Source organism: Castor canadensis, chromosome 10 (assembly GCF_047511655.1).
Source record: "Castor canadensis chromosome 10, mCasCan1.hap1v2, whole genome shotgun sequence".
Taxonomy (NCBI): Eukaryota; Metazoa; Chordata; class Mammalia; order Rodentia; family Castoridae; genus Castor; species Castor canadensis.
Window position 1 is genome coordinate 32,178,133 of NC_133395.1, and position 26,780 is coordinate 32,204,912.

The 26,780-nt window shown below is 34.4% G+C and overlaps 1 protein-coding gene across 14 annotated transcripts in view; it reads left to right on the top strand.

The window, feature by feature from the left end:
* The window catches only part of Mycbp2 (MYC binding protein 2), a 257,047-nt gene that overhangs the window by 153,489 nt on the left and 76,778 nt on the right, over window positions 1-26,780 (top strand). For all 14 annotated transcript variants that reach the window (XM_074043187.1, XM_074043188.1, XM_074043191.1 and 11 more), the window contains 9 exons: window positions 1,445-1,494; window positions 4,756-4,928; window positions 5,413-5,557; window positions 8,597-8,812; window positions 11,999-12,054; window positions 15,378-15,493; window positions 19,125-19,222; window positions 20,131-20,247; window positions 20,985-21,125. In XM_074043187.1, the coding sequence (XP_073899288.1) occupies window positions 1,445-1,494; window positions 4,756-4,928; window positions 5,413-5,557; window positions 8,597-8,812; window positions 11,999-12,054; window positions 15,378-15,493; window positions 19,125-19,222; window positions 20,131-20,247; window positions 20,985-21,125 (1,112 nt within the window). The remainder of the gene's footprint in view (window positions 1-1,444; window positions 1,495-4,755; window positions 4,929-5,412; window positions 5,558-8,596; window positions 8,813-11,998; window positions 12,055-15,377; window positions 15,494-19,124; window positions 19,223-20,130; window positions 20,248-20,984; window positions 21,126-26,780) is intronic.

Sequence of the window (26,780 nt, forward strand, 5' to 3'; positions counted from 1 at the left end):
TTAGTTAATCCTCTCTGGAAACACTCTCACACACATGCACAGCAGTATACTTTACTAGTCTTATAGGCACTCCTCAGTCCAATCAAATTGACCAGAAGTATTAGCTAGCAAGTGTATCTCTTCCTTCTGATACTAGCATTCTACTCTAGTCTTTATTTCTTTCCATGCTTTTTTCTCTACCATTTTCTTTTTCCTCTATCCCTCTTTGTCTTTCTGGAAAACTGATCTCTTTCAGTTTCTTCAGTTCTCTTGATCCTACTTAATACTGGTATATTTGTGAGAAATGAGACCTTATATATTCTGTTGATATGAGGAAAATTGTTAACATCCTCTTCGGAGGAACTTTATCAGTAACTCTGAAAAATTTACATGTTCACACTTTCTGATATGGAAATTTTTGTACACACTTGCACAGATGGTTAAAAAATACATGTTGGACTAGGAATATAGCCCAGTGGCAGACCACTTGTCTAGCATGCTGAAGGCAATATGGATTCATACATGGATATGTATATACATGCCAAGGAAGGATTAATATAGTAATGCTTGTGATCATAAAACCTCGAAGTAACCAAAATACCTGTCAATTGAGACCTTGTTAAATAAATAATACACATCCATACAGTGGGACTCTGCATACCTGTTACAAAAAGTATGTTTATGTGGCATGACAATTTAAGATGTCTAAATTATATTGAGAAAAGGAAGGTGCAGAAGAAAGTCCAGTTTTTGTATGCATTATATTATATCTGTACAAATGTGTATATTCCTGTGTATGTATGATGGCACACACACACATACACACTGAAGATTTGCATGCAAAATTTCTAGAACAATTAATACACATAAAACTGTTGACACTGGATATCCTGGGGAGGATGTGTTATACTAGTTAAAGAGATAGAATTATTTATTCCACATTTTTTAATATTTCCCCTTGGACTTTATTAGTAATAATTTATAACATAAACTATCAAAATCAATGAATAAGATAACTAAAGCAATAAAGGAGAAAATCATTAGAGACCATAATCACCATCTTATGTTTTTCTGTAATTCAACATTGTTTACTGAAAGTGTACCTCTTCTAGAAGTCAAACAAAATATCAAGATATCAGATTCAGAATAATCATTTCCCTCTTTTTGACAAAAATATAAATACACCAAGTCCAAAATCTACACATTTATGTGCATTAATATAGTATATATCTTTTGCAAATCACTCAATGAATGCTTCTTGGTTATTGGCTTAAGAATTATAGTGTGTATTCACACTGAAAATATTTTACATTTTAAAATGTAAATAGCTAAGTGTTATCCACAATGATAAATCTTTTCAATCTAGAGTAACAGAATTGTAAAAATCAAAAAGTTGTAATGAATGCAAAAGACAGAAAGATTAAGTATTAGCATATTTTAGTAAAACTTTTTGTTTGTGTAACAGGTAATGAATTGGAAGAAGATCTTGAAATTCTTGAGGAGGCTGCATTACAGGTATTGTGCAAAACACCTTAAGATAAATTTTGTTCGTTACTTTAAAAGTATTTTCACAAATTAGTCTTATTTTTCTTAAACATAGTGTTTATTCACTAAGTACTTATTCTATTCTTTGGCGGTTTTAGAGACAAATAACTCACAACTCTTCCTCTTGAGGAGAGAAACCCATGTGGCTCGTTGCTATTATGTGTGGTTGGTATTGACTCTGGAGTTAAACAAAAGTCTTATGCAAGAAAGAAGAGCAAACCACATGCCAAGAATGCAGAAGAAGGCTTTTCAGAGGCATGGGCATTTAAATTGCTCCTTGTAGTCCCTGGTACTGGGGATTGCTAGGCAAGCCCTACCACTTGAGCTGTACCCCTAGACCTTAAATGGTATCTTGAAAGAAGTTTCATCTTACCAGCTGGAGGAAGGTGAAAGACATTTCAGAAAGGAATCTAAAGTTGTATTGTTGCATTACAAATTTTCATTAGAAATGATAAAAAGTAAGGAAGCTATAGTTGGCAAGTTCAGATTCAGACCTCTCTGTCATATTTAAGTGGTAGATAGTCACTAGTAGGATAGAACTTCGGAAACTGTAAGCAGCATTTTTCAAATTATAATACCTACTTAACACAGGCCAGAGATTCTAATATGCTAATTGTGCATCAGTACAGACTACATGTGAAACTATCAATTAGGTGAATTTTTTACACAGTGAAATGCCGTAAAAGTAGAATATAGGTTGAGAATCAGATGCCCAGCTAGATCCACAGTCCCAGACTGTAGGATTTCATGCATTTATAAGGTGACTCAAAAATATTTTTTCCAAAAAAGAAAAAAGAACGGAAGAAAAAAAGAAAAAAAAAAAAACGAAGAAAAAAAATATTTTTTCCAGAATTTAGGTTGGTTTTTGTTAGGTAAAAACATTCTTTAAAAACGAACTATTTATTATCAAATGTTTCATTAAAAAGAGCACTTTAATAGCCCAGGATACAAAGGTTATGCTTTTAGGATAAAGGACTCACTGTACTATGTCCTTATTTTTTCTAATTTTGCCATGCACCAGAGAGTATTGAGCCCACCCTTGGGAAACACCGGTTTAGATTATGCTTGTATTCTGTTAGGTGTATGCAGTTATACCTGTATAGTCCTTTCTACTTGATAGTATCTTTATTTCTCTATTTTCAATTAAACTTTGAAGTTAGTATTATTTCTTATATCTTACAATAACTGAAGTTACGTGACTTATCTAAGAACTCGGTTAGTTGCAAAATAAAGTTTAGTACTCAGGTCTTTTGATTGTTAAGGCTGTCATTTTACTGATTTTATCATTTCCTGAGATAAACTGAGCAAAGCAAGAAGACATAATCTTAATTTATCAAACCCTATTTCTAAACATTTTGTGTATTTGCAACTCAGTCCTCATGATAACCCTGTGCATAAGCGATTCTTCTCTCCATTGCAGAAAAATGAAGCACAGAGAACGTAGATAGCTTCCCCAATGTCACACAGCGAAAGAGCAGTGGGTTGGAATTTGACTTCAGGCAGTTTGGCAATAATATCTGTGATTTTGACCACACTGCTCTGGTCATAGGTAGCCATGGAATTCTCAGCAATGTTAAGGCACTTCTGGATTTTAAGAAGCCACCAGTTTTTGTGTTTGTTTTTTAAAAAAGTTTAATCTTAGTACTTCATGATACAAAAATAGTAATTAGTTTAACAAACATTTAATAAATAATCCATGTCAGGCAGCATTCATGTTTTGGAGAACCATTAAGGACCTCAGACATTATCATTTCAGAGATTGCTATAGGATTTATAGGATAAAATTTAAGGAAGATAAAAGAGATCTTTATTGTGCTATTATTCAAGGAGAAGAAAGATGCCTCAAATTCCCTATCTTTTTGGCATGTAGTTGTGATCTAACACATATATTTAACACATTCTGTTTGTCAAACAATGTAGTGTGTGTTTTATATGTGGTCTTTAATTTAAATTTTATAGTAAGCATGGAATAGAGATAATTATTTGATCAGCAGTTGATATATTTTGCAGATTCAAAGAGGGTAACTTGTTAGTTCAAAAGTACATAGCATATAACTTGAATAGAGTCAGGATTTGAACTCAAGTCTCATTGTCTCAAAAGATGCTAGTTTTGAAGTTGCATAGTTTGTAGAATGCAGATGTTACTGTTGTATACATATGATAGCCCTGGAAAGCATAAGCCTTTTCTGTGAAAAATATTTGCTGAAGCTGATTGTGGTGACTCACTGCTATAATCCCATCTACTCCGGGTGTAGAATGGGGGAGAGGCTGAAGTTCAAGCCCTGCCTCAGCCTGTACTGGACCCAGCTACGTGAAGCTACAGGTACAAGGACCACAGTCTAAGGCCAGCCCCGGGCAAAGATGCTAGACTTTACTGGAAAAATAATTAAAACAAAAAAGGCTGGGGTGTGGCTCAAGTGGGAGAACTCCTGCCTAGCAAGTACAAGGCCCTAAGTTCAAACCCTAGTTCCACAAAAAAAAAAAAAAAGCATAAATTTATTGAAATTTTGTTATTAAAATGTTTGTGGAGTTTCAGCATTAACAGTAGGTGTTTCCCAAAACACAATATTTACTTGTTGCACAGGTAAAACCTAAAATTTTTATTTTATCTTCCTCTCTTTTGTAAATTTTAATAAAACTTATTAGGTCTGTGTGTAACCACAGTCTTCCACCCATTTTTTTTCTTTTGTTTTGTTTCATTTTGCCCGAGCAAAGACCTTAAAACTCATCTACCCAAACCAGCAGACACCACTTACCAATAAAGGGATGTTAAGAGAGGGAGAATTCCAGAGCTGCCTACCAAAGAAGATCTGGCCCTGACAAATGAGGATTTAGGACTGGCAAGGGAGGAGAAGCACCATTTCTTCTAGCATGAAAATCTCTGATAAGTAGATGATTTTTAAGGAGGAATAGAGGCTAGAGCTGTTACCCCTTATCTTTCCCTCCTAGAAGTTTCTACTTACGCTTAAAGAAAGGAACACTGAAAAATGGGGAGAAAATGGTTTCCCTAGGAAGGCATAGCTAAAATGTATGCATTTAAAAAAACTCATGCAGAGCTTTTTATTTTAAAATATATATGCCAGTGTAGCAGTGCAAATTTATAATCCCAACACTAGAGAGATTGAGACAAGATGATCAAAAGTTCAAGGTCACCCTGGGCTACATAGCAAGAGCCTGCCTCTAATTAATTAATAAGTAAAATGGATAAATAATTCTTTTTTTATCCAACAGGTGTGCAAAACCCATTCTGGTATTCTTGGAAAGGGCTTAGCACTTTCTCATTCACCAACTATATTAGAGGCACTTGAAGGTAACTTACCACTTCAAATCCAAAGCAACGAACAATCCTTTCTGGATGATTTTATTGCTTGTGTGCCAGGATCGAGTGGTGGAAGGCTTGCAAGGTACTTTAAGTGCAATAATTACTTCTAGGGATTCATTTTTGGGGAGAAATAAAAAGGGATTTATTATGATGTTTAAAAAAAGGTTGCCTAAAATTACCTGGTCTTTGTGTTTTGAACTTGCTGAAGTGGAAATGATGATATTTTGAATAGTAAGTGATTATTTTTTGCCATTTGCTTTTTTATGATGAAAAGAATGTCTCACTTATACCATTTTACAAATAAAAATTAGCTTTCTGGTTTTAATTTTTTAATTACAGATTACACTTACCAAAATGGTATCCAGAGAAAGTCATCCAATTGTAATCTTTGTAAACATTTCTATTTAAATAGATGAGATTATTACTCACTACTCAGCACAGTTTGAATATAAAATTGTGGAAAGAATTCAGGAATGGATGTCACAAACAATAGAAAGTTGACAAATTTTACATCATAAAAGATGCTGATAAATGTTAGCTTTTCTCTTTGTTTTCATTATTTTTAGGTGGCTTCAACCAGATTCCTATGCTGATCCTCAGAAGACATCATTGATCCTGAATAAGGATGATATTCGTTGTGGTTGGCCTACCATCATTACTGTTCAAACCAAAGACCAGTATGGAGATGTGGTTCACGTTCCTAACATGAAGGTAATTCCATCTGAACTAAAGCAATTGGGAGGTATCTCTACGCTGACTGCTGTAACTGATGTTTAGCAGTGGCAAGTGCCTGGATTCCATTTGCTCTACCCTTTGTCTATATTTAATGGAGCACACTGAAAAATTGGGTAAACGATTTTTTATATTAATTAGTCCCCACATCTCCAAGTTATATCCTAGATGCTATGGTGATTCAAAGGAAGTATAAGAAAATTATCTGTATAAAGAATGTTAGGCACAAAGAAGAAGGCCCTCAGTATATAGTAATTGAATAAATGAATGGAAGGGTGTACTTTTAAATATTTTATATATTTTTCAAAGACTCAAATACATTTTGCATTTGACATCAAAATGACATTTAAAAATATAGATGCTCATTAAACAAATTAGAAGTTCATTGTGAATGAATGAATGAGGAATGTACAATATTTACAAATCTAGAGTTCTTTGGATACCACTTACTTGTTTTTTTATCACACTGCAATACACATAATTAAGTCCTCTGTGATATAGTTTATTAATGTATCTTTTTTAAACTTTTGTAGTGTTTCTGAAAAGTTGATATTGAACAAAAATTTGTATAGACAGTCCCCAGTCCTCTTCCCCTCTAAAGATGAATTATAAGGTGATTTTGTTTATTGAAGTTTAATGTAGAATAAATCACAGAATCCTTTTTTAGTTGTAGAGTATCTATTTTTTTCTTTCTTGTTTGGTTGTTTGTTTGTTTTTGGAGTATTGGAGTTTGAACCACTTGTTAGGCAGGTGCTCTACCACTTGAAGCATGACCCCAGCCCTTTTTGCTTTAGTATCTTTCCAATAGGGTCTAGCATTTGTGCCTGGGTCTTCCTGGACCACAATCCTTTCATTTATGCTTCCACTTAACTGGAATGACAGGTATGTGGTTGGTTAAGATGGGAGTGAACATTTTGCCTGGGCTGGCCTTCAACCACAATCCTCCCTGTTTCCACCTCCCAAGTAGGTAGGATTATAGGTGTGAGCCACCATGCCCAGCTTAATATTACTTTCAGTATTTCTATTTCAGTATTTCAATATTGAATATTGAAATATCTTATTTCAATATTTCTAGTTCAACTATTCCATACATTCTTTGATATGAGGCGTGAAGAAACATAGTATCAATGTCACCTCTTATGTTCTGAGTTGTTTTTTTAACCACACTATTGGTATTTCCTGTCTTCTTCTCTCCTCTCCTCTCCTTTTCCTCTCTTTATTGATTCAGAATCAGTAAAAAAAATAAGAGCATGTTGTTCACATGACTTAAAACCAAAAAACAAAGCTGTATGGAAAAGCATTTGATGCTGATAGTAAATAAAATTCAGTCTGTCAGTTTTTTGGCCGTGATGCACAATGAGAATTTGTATCATGAACCAAACATGTAAATAAATAATGGAGTGACACAGTGTGTGCACACAATATGTTTCACACATACACGCAGTGTGCAGTGCATGGTACCATATGTCTCTTCTGTCTTATTTTTTAAGGCAGATCATACCTGTCTTAAAGATGATACTGTTTTCATTCTGAATTATGGACTACAAAAACCATCATAAATTATAATAAAAATAAGTGGGTAGATAATAAAGTAATTCTGATAGTAATATAAAAAATATAGTGGACATTATTATATTGAGCAGCATGTGTATGGTAAATCCACTGATGAATTTCTTACTTGAATAAACGTGGTGAGTTGTTAGAGCCAGTCTTTAAACCCACAAGTTCCATATTCATGTGGTCACTACATTATAATACCATCTTCTGAGTTAGCATAACATTTCATTTATTTTTAATGTTCATACCGTTATGCTTATAGTATTTCTTTAGTTGCATTTTTTAGTTGTACTTGCACCTTCTACTGCTCTGTTTTAATATTTGGGTTGTTTTTTATCTTGTGTTTCAAAGTCAGACTTTATGCTTTCTCATTTTTTCTTCCTTACCTTTGAGTTCTTTTTTTCACCACATGATTGGTATTTCCTGTCTTCTCCTCTCCTCTCCTCTCCTTTTCCTCTCATGCTGTCACTTTCATTTATACTACCTTTTCTATTTCTGCAAAGATCCTATTTAATTGCCTCTTGCTAACCTCAAAAGTAGTGTCCATAAGGAATAACACCTGGTGAAAAGCTAATGTGGTATTCGGGTCAGGCTTTTTTTTGAGGGGAAAGGGGTTGCCATACATTAACAAACAGACAAAAAATAGAATAAAACATTTCATTATAACTCTTGGAAAGTATTTCTTTTTTCTTTACCTCATTCATGCTAAGCACACGCTCTACAACTGAGCTAAACTCCCAGCTCCCCCTGAAAAATCTTTCTGGAAAATATTTTTTATAAGACAGTTTGAATTTTCATTATTTTTACATGCCTTTAAAATCTGCATGCATTTATACAGAAAAGTGGATGAAAGATAATTCCATTTTATCGTTGAAGAAATTGAATTGCAAAGTTTGGTTAGATTGTTGAAATCAACAACTTAAGTCTATGACAGAACTATTAAATAACACTTTTTCATCGCTAAAGTAATGCAGTATCTTTAGGCTTTAGGTATAAGATGTTTTTCACTCTCTGTCAGTTTTAAAGACTTGTATCAATGAAGCACATTTTGTTCTGTAGTTTGGTACAGCTGGAGTTGAGATAATTGTTTTTGCATACCAGATTATGGGAAAATATTTTATATTTGAATTATCCAATAAAATAAATTAATGTTAGTTCCTGCAATAATTCAATACAGACTCAGTCTATGATCCTTTCCTGTACTTTATGTTTTAAAATTTGTGATTATTTATTCCAAAATAATGGCCTGCACTTTTCACTGTGTTTGCTCAGGGTCATATTGTAGGCACAAGTTGAAGTCATCATGACCTTGTTAAATGACACTTTGAGGGGAATGACTGAGATAGACCAATGCTAACAAAGTTTATGTAATTGTGAGTCTATAATTTTAAGTTGCTTCTTTTGATGTGTCAAGGACAATTATATAATAACTGTATTTGCTTTTTGTGATATCATGGTTAGGTGGAAGTGAAAGCTGTTCCTGTTTCTCAGAAAAAAACATCTTTACAGCAAGAGCAAGTAAAGAAAACTCAGAGGATTCCTGGTAGTCCTGCAGTAACAACAGCATCTTCTAATACTGACATGACTTTTGGCGGGCTGGCATCACCAAAGCTGGATGTTTCATATGAACCAATGATAGTGAAGGAGGCGCGATATATTGCCATAACAATGATGAAGGTAATGTTTTAAATTTATCTGAAAATTTTTAGTTTTCACCATTTATTTAATTAACAGACATTTCAGTGATTTAAATACAGACTCAAAATTACAAGTCTTAAGTACTGCTAATAGATAGTAAACTTATTTTTTAAGATGATGTTGTCTTCTTTCAGAGATATTTTTCATTGATTTCTGGCAGATGTTAATGGGATCCCTAATTAGAGAGCTAGTTAATCTAGTCAGAGATTAAGGTGGATTAAAAGTAGATTTTATTTCCTGCAAAAGTACTTGTCTTCTTACAGTTTACTAATCCTGCTAGAATACATCTCTTCAAGATTTCAGGATTTACTGAGGCCCCCTTGAATTTTTAGGTTCTTTCAAATGCTAGGTGTGTTTCCTACTTCTTTAGAGTTTTTAATTCTTCAATAATTTAAACAGATTTTTTAAACATTTTTCTTAGCATATATTAGTTGTCAGGGGAGTTTCATTGTGACATTTACATATGTGCTTACTATGTATCTTAGAGTCACCCCCTTCATCATTCTTCCTCATTCTCTCAGCTGCCCTTTAGAATAATTTCAGCAGGTTTCATTGTCCTATTTTCATACATGTATACAAAGTACATCAAGGCAGATTTTTAAAAATCCTTTGTTCATTTTTTAAATTTATCTTCAGAAGTAATGTTAGTTCAAACTATCAAAATGGTCATTATTTGAAACTGAAATTAGAAATCTTGGCATTTTTCAGATAGCAGTGGTGAGCCATCGAAGGCTTCCGGTTGAGGAATGGCATGATTACATTTGTGTTTTATAAAGATCATGGTAAAATATGGACAACATAGTTGGGCAGATAGATGTGTAAGAAATATGGTTTGATTTAAATTTCTTAGGGAGACTATTGACTTGTTCTGGTGAAATATACTGATCACTTAGACTAGTGAGTTAATCAGAATAGGTTTAAGAGATATTTAAGCTATTGAATCAGTAAGACTTGGTTGCTAATGGAATGTGAGATAAAGAGAAAAAGGAAATAAAAGTTGAAGTTCACAGAGGTTGAGTAGTAAGATTGTTAAAATAGGTTTAATCTTTAAGAAGGATAATATATTTGGCTTTGGATGTGATGAGTTTTAGGTATCTGTGAAGTACCCATTTGAAGATATATAAAAGGAACTTGAATATATAGACCTGAAGTCTAAGGATTTGGGAATCCTTAGCAGTTAGATTATTCAAGAAGCTGTATGATTAGATTATGTTTTCCATGGTGAATGAAGAGGGAAGTTCCAGAACAGAATCCTGAAATGTCAGGATCAGTGATTCTCAAACCATCTACATGAGAAACATCTAGAGCACATATTTTACAAGACAGGTGTTCCAACCAGTCAGAGTTTTAGATGTAGTGAGTCTGGAGAGAGGCTCAAGAATTTGCATTTAAAACTATGTGCAGAATAAGTCAAATTCAAAACTTTTACTTTGAGAAACATTGATTTACAGGACACATAAGGTAAACAGGAAAAAGAAAGAAGGAAAGGAAGGGAAGGAAGAAAAATACCCCACAGTGGTAAGAATGCCAGCCAAAAAGATGAAGACATAGACTAGAAAAGCAGCACATACTTCTTTTGCTACTTTTCTCACCACTTTAGCCATAGTAACTCACCATAACCCTCTAAATTACTGCTTTTTATTCCCAGTCTATGCATGCGGAAATTAAAGTACAAAGAAGTTAAGTAACTTTCCCAATGCCACATAAATGGCTGGGAGTCTTGAATCCAAATTTGATTTTCTTCACTACTTAGGCTAGTTGCCTAATGACATGTCTTAAACGTCAAGGAAAAAGAAGTTTCAGAAGTTTTAAGAATGCCCTGCTGCAGAAGTGAAATTTTGAAAAAGATCTAGCAAAAATTCATCACTGATCTTGGTAGGAGAGATTTTAAGGGTATAATGGGTTGATGAGTGATAAGTGAAAAAGAAATTAAGAGTAGTTGAGAACAAAGTGAGTATAATTAAGTCTCAAGATACTTGGTTATAAAAATCGTATGTTCTCCCTCATATGTGGACATTAGATCAAGGGCAAACACAACAAGGGGATTGGACAATGAACACATGATAAAAGCTAGAGCACACAAGGAAGGGGTGAGGATAGGTAAGACACCTAAAAAACTAGCTAGCATTTGTTGCCCTTAATGCAGAGAAACTAAAGCAGATACCTTAAAGCAACTGAGGCCAATAGGAAAAGGGGACCAGGAACTAGAGAAAAGGTTAGATTAAAAAGAATTAACCTAGAAGGTAACACCCACGCACAGGAAATCAATGTGAGTCAATGCCCTGTATAGCTATCCTTACCTCAACCAGCAAAACCCCTTGTTCCTTCCTATTATTGCTTATACTCTCTCTACAACAAAATTAGAGATAAGGGCAAAATAGTTTCTGCTGGGTATTGAGGGGGGGAGCGGGAGGGGGTGGAGTGGGTGGTAAGGGAGGGGGTGGGGGCAGGGGGGAGAAATAAACCAAGCCTTGTATGCACATATGAATAATAAAAGAAAAATGAAAAAAAAATTTATTGAAATACCCAAAAAAAAAAAAAAAAGATACTTGGTTATTAAAAAGAAAAAAAGGAAATGGTAATGAATGAAGTCTTTGGAATTTGGGGTCTAATGTACAGAAGCTTGCAAGTTTGGGTTCTGATGAGGAGACAGTTGGAAAGAGGACACAGTAAAGATATGTTGGGAGGGAACAGGATTATCTAGAGCTCAGGTTGCAGGATTGGCCTGAAATAGGAATAGTAGTCCCTCTTTTGTTCTGTCCAGATACTGAAAATATAAGAACTAATACACACTAGTAAATTTATATGTTTTACAGCCAAAAGAACTTTTTTAAATAGCAATTTTACAATTTGGGTTAGAGAAGGGAGTGATGAATCTTAAGGTGAAGTATCTTTGTTTTGGATAAACTTAAAATTTTATTGTACTCAAAAGATATTCTCAAGTTTTCTTCTAAATTTTTAATAATTTTCTTTTTTTTTTTACATTTGGGTCTTTAGTACAATTGGAATTTATTTTTGTAAATGCTCTGATGTAGGTAATTGATGTTTTTTCTTTTTCTCTTATATGGATAACCAATTTTCTCAGCACCATTTATTGAATATTTTATTATTCCCCTTGTTGAGAATGTGATGATTTTACAATTGTCATTGGTCTCTTTCTTAAAGGTTTATGAAAATTACTCATTTGAAGAACTGCGTTTTGCGTCACCAACTCCTAAGAGGTAAGGATCATTTCTCAAAGCAAGCTAATACATGGACTGTCAACTGCTTGCAACTAAAATCATCCAGCTTTCTAACTTAACTTTTTATAAATATACATGCTGTAGCATTTTTTTTAAATTTCTAGTAGAGATTTCCCACATGTAACAATGTGTAGATTTTCTGGTAAAGTGTATTTATATTCAACTGTAATACTGCCAGTAGATACTAGAGAGAGAATAAGTAGTATCAAACTTATCTGGGTTGGTTAGTTTTCTTCTCTTTGATTTACTTCTTTTCTCTTTCCCCCAGTTAGTTGTATGTCACCTTCTATTTGGTTTTGATGCACCAAGTTTTTAGTTCCTGATTAATTCTGTTATCTCTGGATTTCAGCAAGGCTTCTTTTTTTTTTTTTTGGCAGCTCTTAGGTTTGAACTCAGGGCTTTGCCCTTGATATGCAAACACTCTACCACTTGAGCCACACCCCAACCCTTCTTCTTTTAGGTTATTTTTCAAATAGGTTCTCAATTCTTGCCTGGACCAGTCTGGAATCATAATCCTCTTACGTATGCCTCTCACATAGCTGGGGTTACAAGCATGCGCCACCATTCCCAGCTTGTTTGTTAACATGGGGTCTTACTTACTAACCTTTGCCTTGGCTATCCAACTTTCATCCTCTGGATCTCAGCCTCCTGAGTAGTTAAGTTTACAGGCATGCAACACTGTGCCTGCTCTTAAGCAGATTAGTATTTTATGTTTGTTAGGAGAAATACTTTTAAACAGACACTTGGACAAAATAATTATATGCATGATACTATGGAGAAATCACCTCCATAGAAATTATTTATTTATTTATTCATTAATTAATTTTTTTAGTGCTAGGGATGACACCCAGGACCTTGCATGTGTTAGGCAAGCACTTTACCACTGAGCTACATACCCAGCCCTTGTGGGGAATTTATTTATTTGTACTGAAAATGTATTTTTAGGAACAGGAAAGTAGCATTTTTGTCGCTGGTTTAGTTTAATTATAGTTACAAAATTTCCACCAATATAGAAGCATATGATTTTTATAAAATAAATGTTAACAAAATTAATTCATAACATGTTAAGCAAGAACTGATTGATCATTTGCTAGTAAGTAGATTTTCCTGTACATTGGACATTTTAAACCTAATCGCAATAGTCTCTTGTTTAAGCAGATTCATGAATTCATTTAACAAGCACTATTGAGGGTACGCTATGTGGAAGGTACTAACTGATAGGTGCTGGATACACTTAGGAATAAGATAGATGTGGTGCCAGTTCTCATGGCATTTGCATTTCTGTGGAGAAATGGAAACAATAAATAAAGAAACAAGCAATAGTGAAGGTTATTTGGTAATCTTGGGTATCAGGCAGATTGACAAAGTCTTGCAGGACAGGAGAGGACTCCTTGAGGAGTGTTACTTGACTGGAGAGCCGGGTGGTACTTAGCCATGTCAAGATTTGGGAAAGTTCACTCTAGGCAGAGGAAACCTGCATTAGGTGAAGCTTGATCTCTTCGAGAAACAGATAAAAGGGAGCCAAAGGGAAAGGGGTTAAGGATGAAATTTATGAGCTAGATGGAGTTCATTTTATATATGGACTAGTAAGCTGTAATAGGAACTTAAAGTTTCTTCTAAACAAATTTTATATGAGCGTTTTAAACAGGGTAGTTAACGTAGTCTTATAACTTTAGAATGGTCATTGTGGCTGCTTTCTGGTTATGAATTTTCAAGGAGCAAGATTGGAAACAGAGAAAGGAGTTCGACTATTAGGTCCTAGGACTAGCAGAGGAAGGACTAGTGGTAGAAGTAGAAGTATGGATGGATGTGGGATATACCTTGCTCCTGGAATGGAATAGGTGGCAAAGCAAAGAGAAGAATCAAGACTGATCATAGATTTTTTTCTTTGGCTTCACCAACAGTATTAGATGAAGGGCTGTGCAACTTTGGCCCATAGACTATATCTGGCCTGCTGCTTGCTTTCAGAAATAAAATATTATTATAAGTATTGTCTGTGGCTGCTTTTGCACTACAGTGATAAAGTAGTTATAACAAAAGCTTTTCAGCCCAAAAGACTAAAATATTGCTTCAGGAAATGTTTATTGACCTGGTAGAAATTATCATGATTCTTATGAGGATCAAGAAGTCTGAGGATGGAGCAAGTGTTCTTTGTGTTTTGTAAGTTGCATATATATATATGTGAATATATGCAAAATGAGTTTTACTTTGTATTTTTTTAATTGAGGTGCCAAGATACCTCTTAAGTATCTAAGTGGGCCTTGCCAGCTGTGCAACCAGAAACAGTTTGAAACTCATAAGAAAAATAAAATTTGGAAATCGTTTCTATAGAAATGGTATTTAACACTGAGGGATAGATGAAAAAGATAATACAGAAATAAAAGTATAAAGTCCTAGACCCAAACCCTGAGGCATTTCATAAATAAAAGAGTGATCAAAGGAGGGAAAGTCATCAAAAACACTAAGAAAGAATGGCCAATGAGGTAAGAGAGAATGAAGAAGTCACAGAATCAAGGAAAAGGTAGTATTTCAAGAAAATAAAAGTTGTCAACTGTTAGATGCTACTGAGAGATTGCTGGTGAAGAAAACGTAACCATTAAATTGGGGGACGTGGTGGTCATTGGTGACTGTGACATCAACAGCTGTTATGACTGTTGGGAGCAGAAGTCTCGTACCAATAAATTGTGGAAGAAAAATGAAAATGAAAAATAGAGAGGGTAATTGTGGACAATACTTGAGGTAAGTTTTCATGTAAAGGGGAGAAGATATGTAGGTACTTTTTAGGGAGTGCTATACCTCCAGAGTTAAGATTAATATTCTAAAGTCTGCATGCTAATGGAGATAATCTAGTAAACTAAGACAAATTACTGATGGATGAGACAGAGCAAGGTAGTTGCAGCAGGGACTTGTTAAGGGAGTAAGATTCATAGCTCAAGTAGAAGTACTGGGTTTGAATAAGATCCAGGATTATTCTTCCATGGTAACAAAGAGAAAATAAGGAAAAACAGGTTTAAGAATTAGATTGTCACCCAGAGGTTGTATCTGATTGATTCTATTTCCTCACTGAAGAAAAAGAGGCGAGGTCATGATCAGCTGAGAGTAATGGAGAGGAGTGATGAAGTTTTGAGGTGAGGAAGGAGTGCAATTCAATTGCTTTGCAGTATGAAAGCATACTGTGGCAGGGCAGTGGGGCGTGAGGCAGTATGGTAAACCAAACAGAAATTAAGTGTTTGCTAAAATATTGTGATCTAAACTGTTTAATCAAAAATAAATTTTCTAATATTCACCTCATTTCTTTTCAGGCCCAGTGAGAATATGCTGATCCGTGTCAATAATGATGGGACTTATTGTGCAAATTGGACTCCAGGGGCTATAGGACTCTACACTATTCATGTTACCATTGATGGCATTGAAATAGGTATATATGTGTGTGTGTATATATATGTGTATACACCTATTAAGTAATAAGTTACTTTAGTGTAAAGAACTAGAAACAAAATCTTCCTTCTATTGTAATGTTGCTCCTTAAATCATGTCATATACATGATAGGTTTTATAACTTCTAATTTATGATATAATTTATATTTATTTATAATTTCTTTGTGGCATCATTTCCCCTACATAATCAGCACTTATTTCGTGCATTCCTAATACCTTGACATTTTCTAGGATTTCATGTTTCTGCTCAGGCGTTGTAGTCATCATGTCTGTTTGTGTTAGACAGGAATTAGATCCTCCATATTCCTGTATTACCCTGTGTATATACCCTGTCTCCCACTCATGGTATAACTGTCTTCTTCTCCTGCCTGGGAACAGAGACCATATTGTTCAGGTGGGAAACTCCTTATCTAGGCCAATACCTAGTATAGAGTGACTCCTCAGTGAATACTGATGGATGAATGTATTCTCTTTACTACTGGTAACTTTGAAAAATGTATTGCTTTTCTTTTGGGCATTAATGTTGATTTTTAAACTCTGTGAACTAGTATGAAAAACAAGTGTTTATCAACATGAATTTCTTATAACATTGTCCCTTCCTAATAGGCCTCACAAAATTGAGTTTCTGTAATCACATATCTTGTAGTCTCATTAGACATTCATATAGTCTACTTCAACATATTCGGAATTCTGAGACGTTCTGAAATTAAGTATCCTGATTTTGCTAAACTTTATTGTGGAATGTAGGGTAGACGAAGCAGTACAGTTGATTTCTGTATGTGTGGTTTCCACAGCCATGGGTTCAACCTATTGCTAATTGAAAAGAAGCATAGACTTTTTGCTTGTTATTATTCCCTTGAAATATTGTGCAAAAGCTATTTACATAGCATATGCATTGCATTAGCTATTACAAGGACTGTAAAGATGGCTTAAAGTACTCGGAGTTTATGAATAGCATACATGCAAATACTGTGCTATTTTATATATGAATATTAAGCATCTGCAGATTTTAGAATCCACGTGATCCTGTGGAACCAGCCCCTCTCAGAAACATCATCAAGGGATAATGTAATATTGAATAACACCCCACCAGAACACCCTGTGGGAAGTCCAACTATAAGTAGTTTTATTTGCAGTGGAGTACTTTACATTGCTGCACATAGAATATATAACTATGTAGATGTAGAATCAGATATAAAATTATGCCATCACAGAGACTTTTGTCTACAGTCTCCTTTATCTCAGCATATCCATAAATCCTTTAGCTAGCAAACATTTGATAGTTCTGAGCAAGACATTGTTTGAGATTAAAACAATTCTGTCAGATGTTAACAATTTTATGAGAATTGCCAAGATAAAACAGGCAAACAAAAATCACTTGAAATAGCATGTAAGTAGTAACAGACAACAAAATTCAAATTACAACAGGTATTTAATAATAGTGATAATCAAGAATGAATCTAAAGGATGTTTTTTCTGCAAAAATAAAATTTCAATACATAGAGTTTTTTTGGTTTGTTTGTATTTCAGGGTTTTTTTTGGATGGGGGGTTGGCAATACTGGGGTTTGAACTCAAGTCCTAATGCTTGATAGTCAGAAGCTCTACTGCTTGAGCCACACCCCAGGCCCTTTTTTGCTTTGGTTATTTTTCAGATAGAGTCTTGAATTTTTGCCTAAGTCTAGCCTCAGACCATGTCCTCCTACCTACAGCCATTATGTGACTGAGATCACAGGTATGCATCACAACACCTGGCTTATCGATTGAGGTGGGCTCTCATTAACTTTTTTCCCCCTCCTTGCCTCAAACTGCAATTCTCTCACTCTCTGCCTGTCAGGTAGCTGGGATTACAGTTGTGGGCCACCACACTAGGCCTCAGTAGGTAAAGTTTTTAATTCTTCTTGTCTAATAGTGGAGTGAAGGAAACTGATATTTTTTTAAGAATGAAACTGAAGAAGCAGATTTGCATTTTACTTAAAATCATCCATATTCTTCCTTATTCAACTTACTTTCTCTCCTTCCTAACTCAGTCTTCTCCCAAACTTTCAGTAGGCTGGGACCTTGCGTGTCCATAAACAAAGTCACATAATACTTCATTAGACTAACGATGATTGTAACAGCTAGCATTTTTTGAACATTTATACATATATGTCCATTATTTGTCTACACAGTCACACCTTATATATTTTAAATCATTGAATCCTCACAATACCTCAGTGAGGTAGGTGCTATTACTGTTCCGTCCTTCATGAAAACATTGAGGCACAGAGCCCCTCAGTTGTTGGCAAATTTAGGATGACCCAAGCAGTGAGCATGAGAACTTCAGCTGTTAACCACTGTATTACACTGTCTGTCTCTCATGTCTACGATCCTCAGGTAAGGGAGGCTGATGTTGTCCTTGTAGCCGGTTATGTTGATGTGGCACCCAGTTTGTAAACATCATACTTGGTTGGGAAGCTTGCTCTGGGGACTTTAAAGCAGACCATTTATAGACTTCAAAGTTTGATTCCTCTTCTGGAAAATGGCATTCTGTATGTGTGTGCATATATGGCGTATGTGTGTGCTCATGTACATATGTGCATGCATGAAATCAGGAATTAGGAGAACTTGGAAAAGGTAAGCATTTGAAGATAAAGTGATATGCTTGACAGTGATTAGGCATAAATCTGCCCAGCTCCCTTTTTTTTTTTTTTTTTAAAGAATCACGTGGAAGTAGCAAAGATGGCAGGTTTTGTCTCAAGGATGAATTAAGAACACAATTATGGCCCAGTGCCGGTGCTTCGCGCCTATAATCCTAGCTACTCTGGAGCAACGATCAGGAGGATTGCAGTTTGAAGCCCGGGCAAATAGTTTGTGACACCCTATCTTGAAAATACCTAACACAAAAAAGGGCTGGTGGAGTGTCTCAAGCTGGAGGCCCTGAATTCAAACCCCAGTACCACCAAACAAACAAACAAAAAAAATACAATTACAGGTTAGAAATTATTTTATGATAAATTTCAAGTAAGAAGTTTCAAGTGAAATTTGGCCTAACTATGTCAGCAATTTTTAAACACTTGAAAGTTGACAAGTAGTGCATACTTGAGATTTTTTTTTAATGTTTTCTCCACCTCATTATACATGCCTTATGTTTTTGAACTCTGTTTTGCTTCTTCATATAAAATGAATGTTCATCTAGAATTCTTGTATTCATAGATTCTATATTAAAAAGGGGCAGAAAGTTAATAGTGTTGAGACTTGCAGAAGTTGATAGCATTTCATATGGGTCTAAGACTTGTTTTAAAATCAATGAGTTCATAGAGTGAGTTTTTAAAAAGTTATGTTCTATTTTGTCAGGCAGGCTAAACTGTCTATCAGGCATACTGGGCTGCCTACCAGTCATAGAAGTGACTGTCGTAGGTGATGAGTAGATGCTACCAGATAGCATTGAGTTACAGGAGGTTTTCTTATTATTATTAATATTTTGAATTTTTCAGTATCATGTCCCATCACTTAAAGAATAGGAATCCTTTGTTCCTTTAACACTGAGAGAAAGACTGTCATTTGCTCCTTGGGAATCTCGCAGCCTTTTTATTTTCTGTCAAATGTTGCAGTTCTCTTACTTTTCTTACAGATGCTGGCCTTGAAGTAAAGGTAAAAGACCCACCAAAAGGGATGATTCCACCTGGAACTCAACTGGTCAAGCCAAAGACTGAACCTCAACCAAATAAGGTTAGGGTAGAATGAAATCAGAAGTTGGATCGGTCAAAGACTTTAAATTTTTACATTGACGCTTTAAAATTTTATTTGATTGATTTCAGGTATTTGAATTTTGAATATCCCTAAATGAATTTGGAGAGTGCTTCATGGTAGTTTTAATCATTTCAAATGAAAGAAACTACATTTTGGCTTTTTTGTGTAATGCTATAGTAATTCATAGATATTGTATACTTTCTGTTGTTAAAAGTTTACAATTAACAAAAAGTCTATTGAAATTGTGAACTTTGCAAGGTTAAAATATTTTGTATGGTTAGAAAAAAAATTAATTTTCTAGAATGTAAAGAGTAACTCAGGAAATTTTGGTAAACTGTTTAACAGGAAACATTGAAGCCAAGTATGGCGGTGCACACCCTAATTCCAGCTATGCAGGAGACAGGACCAGGAGCATGAGTTTGAGGACAGTACAGGCAAAGCTAGGCAGACCTTATCTCAAAAAGAAAATACAAACAAGAGGTCCAGGGATGTGACTCAAGTGGTAGAATGCTTGCTTAGAGTGTGTGAGGTCCTGGGTGATTCAATCCCCGGTACACCTAAATAGATAGATAGATAGAGACATCAGTAATGGAATTTATATCATGCCTTTCTGAAAGGTTCTTTTTATCTTTTGTCATATGTTTTCAAAATATAAAGTTATAAATATGTACTGATAATTTTACATGTATTTTCCAGTCACTTACATTTCATAGACTAAAAATTCTATTTTTATTGTAGTTATAAATAAACTATTATTTGCAGAGAGAAACTAGCCACAGTTGACTTTGGAATATACTCAGAATTATAGTGCTTTCAAATCTGTTTAATTTTATTTCTTTCTGCTTATAAGATCTCTATTCCATGTTTTTCCTCTTTGCCTTCCTTAGGTTCGAAAATTTGTGGCCAAGGACAGTGCAGGGCTCCGTATCCGGAGCCATCCTTCCCTTCAGAGTGAACAGATAGGCATAGTGAAAGTCAATGGAACCATCACTTTTATTGATGAGGTAATTCATAAACCCTTGGTAATACAATTTGCACGAAGTGTTACTGCATTGTTTGTACATTAATAAAGTCACTACATTTTCTGTTAGACTGTGTTAATTTAAGTAGTTTGAGAAATTTTTGAAAATTGCTTTGTAGAATGTGTTCATGGAGTTTCAGACATTTCATTTATCTTCCTTTATTGATAAAAACATAACATAATTGTTCTTTGAACATGAAAAGAACTCAATGAAACTTAATAGTCCTATAGAAATACTGAAAAAAGATGTAGTTATTTTTCATGAATTGTCTTATATTTTTCATGAATTCTTAAAATACTGTTTTAAAACATACTTACTGTATTGGTTTAACTTCAGACAGTAACAGTCCATAGTATGATTTTTTTAGTAATACAGCTGAGTAACTTTAATTATTAAATCTAAATTTAATAGTAGGAAGGTTTGTCTTCTGGGGAAACATCTTATTTTATTGATTATGCTACTTACCATAAATGTGATTTCCTTGTGCTTTCATGCCTAAAAGAAATTGCTTTACAACCTCACCCTATGAATTGTCATATGGCTTTGGCATTCCTTGCTTCTTTTTTTTCTTTAGTTTCTCTAAGACTTACCTTCTGTATAATCTAGATGCTGAGTGTACTTTTCCACCATTATTTGCCTGCTTTACCCTTCCAGCCTTCACTAGCCCCATGGCAGTTACAAGAGGGCATGGCTTGGGTTTTTTTGCTTCTTTCCCATAGATCCACAATGATGATGGTGTGTGGCTGAGACTGAATGATGAGACAATAAAGAAGTATGTTCCTAACATGAATGGCTACACAGAAGCTTGGTGCCTGTCTTTTAATCAACACCTTGGCAAGAGCCTTCTGGTCCCTATTGACGTAAGTAAATGGTGGTTTTAAAAAGCATGATAGTACACTCTGTTTTCATTATAGGGCTTTCTTTAATTAAGGCTTTTCAGTTCTGAGGTAACCCAAAACTAAGTAACTTGTACTTTATAAGTACTTGAATTTTTAAGGGCGTCTTCCTATTGAGTGTAGAATTTGGCAAAGTTAAGGCCCTTAATGCTTATTTTGATCCATCACCAGCAATAAAGTAAGTAAATTAAAACTAAGCCTAATGAATTCATTTCAAAGATTAGGAAATGTGAGTGGTTGCATATTTTTTTTCTTCTTATTCACAGTACTGTTTGAATGAATTCCATACTAAAAGTTAAGAAATCGATATTACTGTGTATATGGAAACATGTGTTTGTATGTTATGTTGGCATTTTGCAGTTATTTCTCCATGTTGTGTCTGAATTTGAATTTTTTCTTAGCCTTTATACTGATACCAGATGGATTTTTAGAATTGTAGTACTGTGTAGTATTCTAGTTGAAGCTAAATCTATGTCTCTGAGAGAAATCATTGCGTCTCCTTGATAAATATAGTAGTGAGAGTGAGTGTTTACAAGATTACTATATCATGAAATATAGTAACCACACCTTTTTATAATTTAACCAAAAAGTATGATTTTTCCTTTTCTTTATTCTTTAATGTATGTACTCTTTTTGACCCTGCTAATAAATAACATTGGTGAACTTTTATTTAAGAATCCTTTAATATTTAAACCATTGAATTTATTAAAAGCCAGTAAAAAATTTGGCATATAATATCACACCATTCCACGCATTACACGTATTTTATTTGTTTTTTTCTCCCTGATTGTCCAGAATAATATTCTCCAAAGCAATAGTACAGTAGAGATCTGAATTACTGGTAGTCAACAAAGCTTGAAGTGTTGCCTACTTCTTTACTAAGGCTAAGCCGAACAATGACAAATCTATAATTAAATTTTTAAATAGGTCACATCTTCCTAAATTTTCCTTAGATTTGTATGAACAGTTAAAAATCAAAAGAATTTTGACACTCTTGGAGGGATGACTTGGGAAGGGAAATATTTTCTTATTTTTTCTGATTAAGTCAGCCTTAAGTATAGAAACCATTATCTCTTATTATAACCAGGATTATTTTTTTATGTATCTTAAGATAACTATAACTATTTGTACAGGTTTTTAAAAAAATTTGGGCCAACTTAGACTTTTGTGTGTTTTATTATATTTCCTAACTTCCTAATAAAGCATTTTGCGAGATTATGTTATCTTTCTCACCTCCCCAGCTCCAAGTTTTTCTTCCTTCATTTGAAAAGATATTTTTGAAAGGAAAATATTCACACAGATAAAGCAAGATTATAAATCAAAGTAGAAAGTCAGAACAAGAAACACTATATAGATTCCATCGTTTCATTTTGGTAAAAGGCAAAAGATTTATATGGTCATAAGAGAAGCCAGAGTGCATCATTTCATTTTGGAATATTGTCCTACTATCTGATGCTTTTAAACCCTCCTCTATACTCTTGCATTCAGTCTACTTAGGTCAAGGAGAGAGAAGTAACGCAGATGAGAAAGGAACCATACACATGGAGTGAACCATACAAGTATATTCCCTGGAATGTCAATGAAGAGATTGACTTATTTGAAAAAACTCTAGTTGCAGAATTTTGAAGAAAGTAAATTGAAGTGCCTTTTGATTTTTTTTTTTAGCTTTTGTGTTGAGGAGCCAGGTGTGATAGTGCATGCCTATAATCCCAGTACTCGACAGGCTAAGGCAGGAAGAGCCAGAGTTTGAGGCCAATCTGTGCAACATAGTGAGACCCTGCCTCAAAAAAAAAGTCTTTATATTGAAGAATGATATTAGTTGTCTTTTAATATAAATAACTCAAAAGTGTCTGTTGTCATTATGACTAAGATTTTTCTAGTTCCTTTTTTCTAAGAGTGGTAGTGACTTGAAGTCCTTCTAATTTAAAATAAAGATCTCAATAGAAAAAGGAAAGTTAAAGATGTAGGTGAAGTGACTGGAAGAAAGGAGAAGGAGGTGGAGTAAAGGGCATCTCTGGAGAGGTCCTTTCTATAAAGGAAGAGGGAATATGTGTGGCAATGAATAAATTATTATGGTGAGAAGGAAACAGTTGAAGAAAACCACAGTTTTCTCAAAGTAGAAAAAGGAAAACCATCAGCTAAAAATGAAACAATGAGTTAAGTTAGAGGAGTTACAAATAGAGTTTGAGAGAAATAGGAGATAGATCCGACTGAAAACAACCGAGACCACTATATGGATACAATCTAGATATCCTTCCTCTTTCCCCAAAGCACTAAGTGTCAAGAATTACAGCTGTCAAGGCTATAGAATTGGCTGGAGTGTTCTGGGCTGCTAAGACAGAAAAATAAGGGAAAGGGGTTTGTTGACACTAATGAAAGGGCAATTAAGAGCGCCAACTGTGAGACTTGTGGAATGTAACCTACTTTAGAACATAAGAGGACAAATGGAGGGTCCAAGGGACTTGGAGGACAAATAAAGTCTTTGAACAATACAGTGGATGCACTGTAGTTACAGAGCTGGAAAGACTCAGGCAGTCTGCATGACAAAGTAGATTTATCACTGAATAGATGAGGTGGTTCATTACATTGCCTGGGAGAGTAGCTTCACTGCAGGCAAGTCACTGGAATTTCCTTAGTCTAGGAACTAAGAGGCTAGGTATTTGGAAGATCATCTATAAGGACATGAAGACCACAGATGATGACAACACTGACTTACAGAATGTTCACCATTAGAGGAAGGGTCCCACTAGACATGATTTAAAGTGATGGGAAGGATGGTGAAAGTTTAATTTTGGATTGGGGGGAAGCATAGACTGATTTTGGTGTAAAAATGAGACATAAGAACTTTTATTTTTTTATTATCAGTTTATTGTTGTACTGGGGGTATATTGTGACATAAACAAAAGTTCTTATAATTTATTATAGTTGAATTCACCCCCAAGTGCTTATATTTTAGATAGTAATCGAAGGTAATAGATGGGATGCAGCGTGACAAAATTAACTGGCCTAACTGATCTCCAGACAGATCTGCTATAAAGGTGTTTCAGAACATGTCAGAGGCCTGGCATAGACAGTTTTGCAAGGCTTTGTCTGTACAGATGAGGGTAGCTTCTTTATTTGATCAGTATGGGGTTTTTTTGTTTGTTTGTTTTTTGCTTACCTTATCTACAAGGTTAACCACTGGGCATAAAGGGAGTAAAGATTCTATCTTTTTCCTTCTATGCAATAACATTTCAGCTTGCCCTCTGCCTGGCATCTCTTACTACATTTACTGTAGGGCAGGGAGGGGAGATGCTTTTCATTTTTCTCCTTACTTCAGTGCATTTGTGAGTGAATCAGCTATAATCATGGTTAATAATTATAAAATGCTATTAAGCAGAAAAATAGAAATAATCAAGGATCAATGCCACTAACTTGAAAAGATGCAGAAGTACTAAAAAGTTGCTTTTAGCAATCTTTACATCTACCTTTTCAACCTTTTGTCGTTGAGAATTTTTTTTTAATTCACATCAACAGGTATACCTTTTGTAGTTAAAACAATTTTATAGTCACATCAATGTGAGTACCTTATTTGGATTTGACTCAAATTCTAGAGTACCATGGGGGTAGGGACTAGAAATTTGAACAGTGACCAAATATTTGGTCAACTATTTAAAAAACAAGGTTATCATAAACAACTTAGTTGAGAAAAAATTGGAAAGTGATTCATTACACTGTCTTGTTTATCTGCTTGTACTCTTGAACCCTGTTTTCTTTACAGATTTGTACTTTTCTATTTTACAACTTTAGAGTCTGTGGATTTTTTTGTTTTGTTTCATTTATCTAGAATGATTTTGCTTCTATTTGTCTAATATTTTTCTAGTTGATTTTCTTTTTTGTATTTTCCAGTAGTACTATGATCATTAATTTGTTAATTGATCATTCAACAAATAATTTATTGAATCCTTTTCATACACTACATTCTAAACTGGGAAAGTGGATGCATAGGGGAGAGAATCAAAATAAATAAAATGAGAATCAAAATAAATAAAATGCCTTGTTTTGGGGGCTACTCACTATGTAATGTCCAAATAAGTTGTATTGGGATAAGTTGTAGAATTGCTTAGGTTTGGAGGCGACATGAGGTGGACTTGAAAAGTTTCCAAGGAAGAAGTGAAGAAATTTCTAGACATAAATCAAATGTCCATAGTTATAAAGGGATGACATGTTTGAAAACTGATGAATAATTGATATAGATAAAGCAAAGTATTGGTGATAGAAAGCAGAGAAGTAAGGGAGTTTAGGTTTCCCTCTCCCTTCTCAGGTGACACTCTATACAAGAAAAAGCTTACTTCTTTCTCCAGCTACCCATGATATTTAGTTTGTTTTTCTCATGTTTTGTCTTCATGTTTTTATGTATCTCTTATTTCTGTTTTTAAGCTTCTTAAGAGTAGGAACTAATTAAGGGTTACTTCTTACTCATGTTTAGTTGTTCCCAAATGTTAGATGCTATACTTTACTCCACAATCTTTTACATGTTACTGTCTAATTGATGTTCTTTTCATTCATGCAGAATGAAAACAGTTCCTTCACACAGCTTAAAACAAATCCTACCATATTTATCCTCCATACCTTGATGGTCTCATTTCATTCTCATTGTGCTTCTGTGATGTTGTATTACTATCATTTTCCCAGTGAGATCTAGCATGGCAAGTAAGAAGTAATGGAGCTGGTACTGGAACTCCAGTTGATGTGATTCCAAAGTTATGTTCAATACACCTTGATCTAGTGGAGAGAAAAGAATAGCCATTCTTTAAAAGGATAAAGTAAACATATATAATGAAAATCATATTATTTTGGCTAAGCTGCCAATTTAAACAAGCATGAATACTTAAAATAATGAATAATATTGAGTAAAGATGAATACCATAGCATATATTGAAGGTAAATAAGTCCATTTAAGAAAACATACCTGGAATGTTGATTTTAAATTAAAATTCTAATGATTTGGAAACAAGATGTGGCCTAGAAGAATGATTCATATAGTTTGGAAAATATAAGTAAAAAAAAAGAGACAGAGAACCGATGGTGCACATCACATAGGAGACATTTGCCTGTTTAGAATCAAGAGCTTAATTTTTTTTAGAAAAGGCTGAGTACTGTGGCTCAAACTTATAATCCTATCTACTTAGGAGGCAGAGATTGAGAAGATCACATAATTAAAAGCTATCTCAGGCAAAAAAGTTTGCCAGACCACTCTGGGTGTGTTGGCACACACTTGTCATCCTACCAGTGCAAGATAACACAACAGGAGGATTACAGTTCAGGCCAGCGCCAGCATTAAACAAGACCCTATCTCAAAAATAACTAACCTAAAAAGGGGATGGGGCCTGGCTCAAGCGGTAGAGCATGTGCCTAGCAAGCACAAGACCCTGAGTTCAACCCTCAGTCAATAGTACAGCACCCTAAAATATTTCCTTCTACAGAAAGAAATATTAGTGATTTACAACTCTGTAGGTACTTTGTCAAAAATGTCCATTTTAAGGAGCATGGCATGGAGGAGAAAAATGATATCAAAGAAAAATTATACAACAGTAGGCATGTTCTAAGATGTCTTAATAAAATGCTCATATTATATGA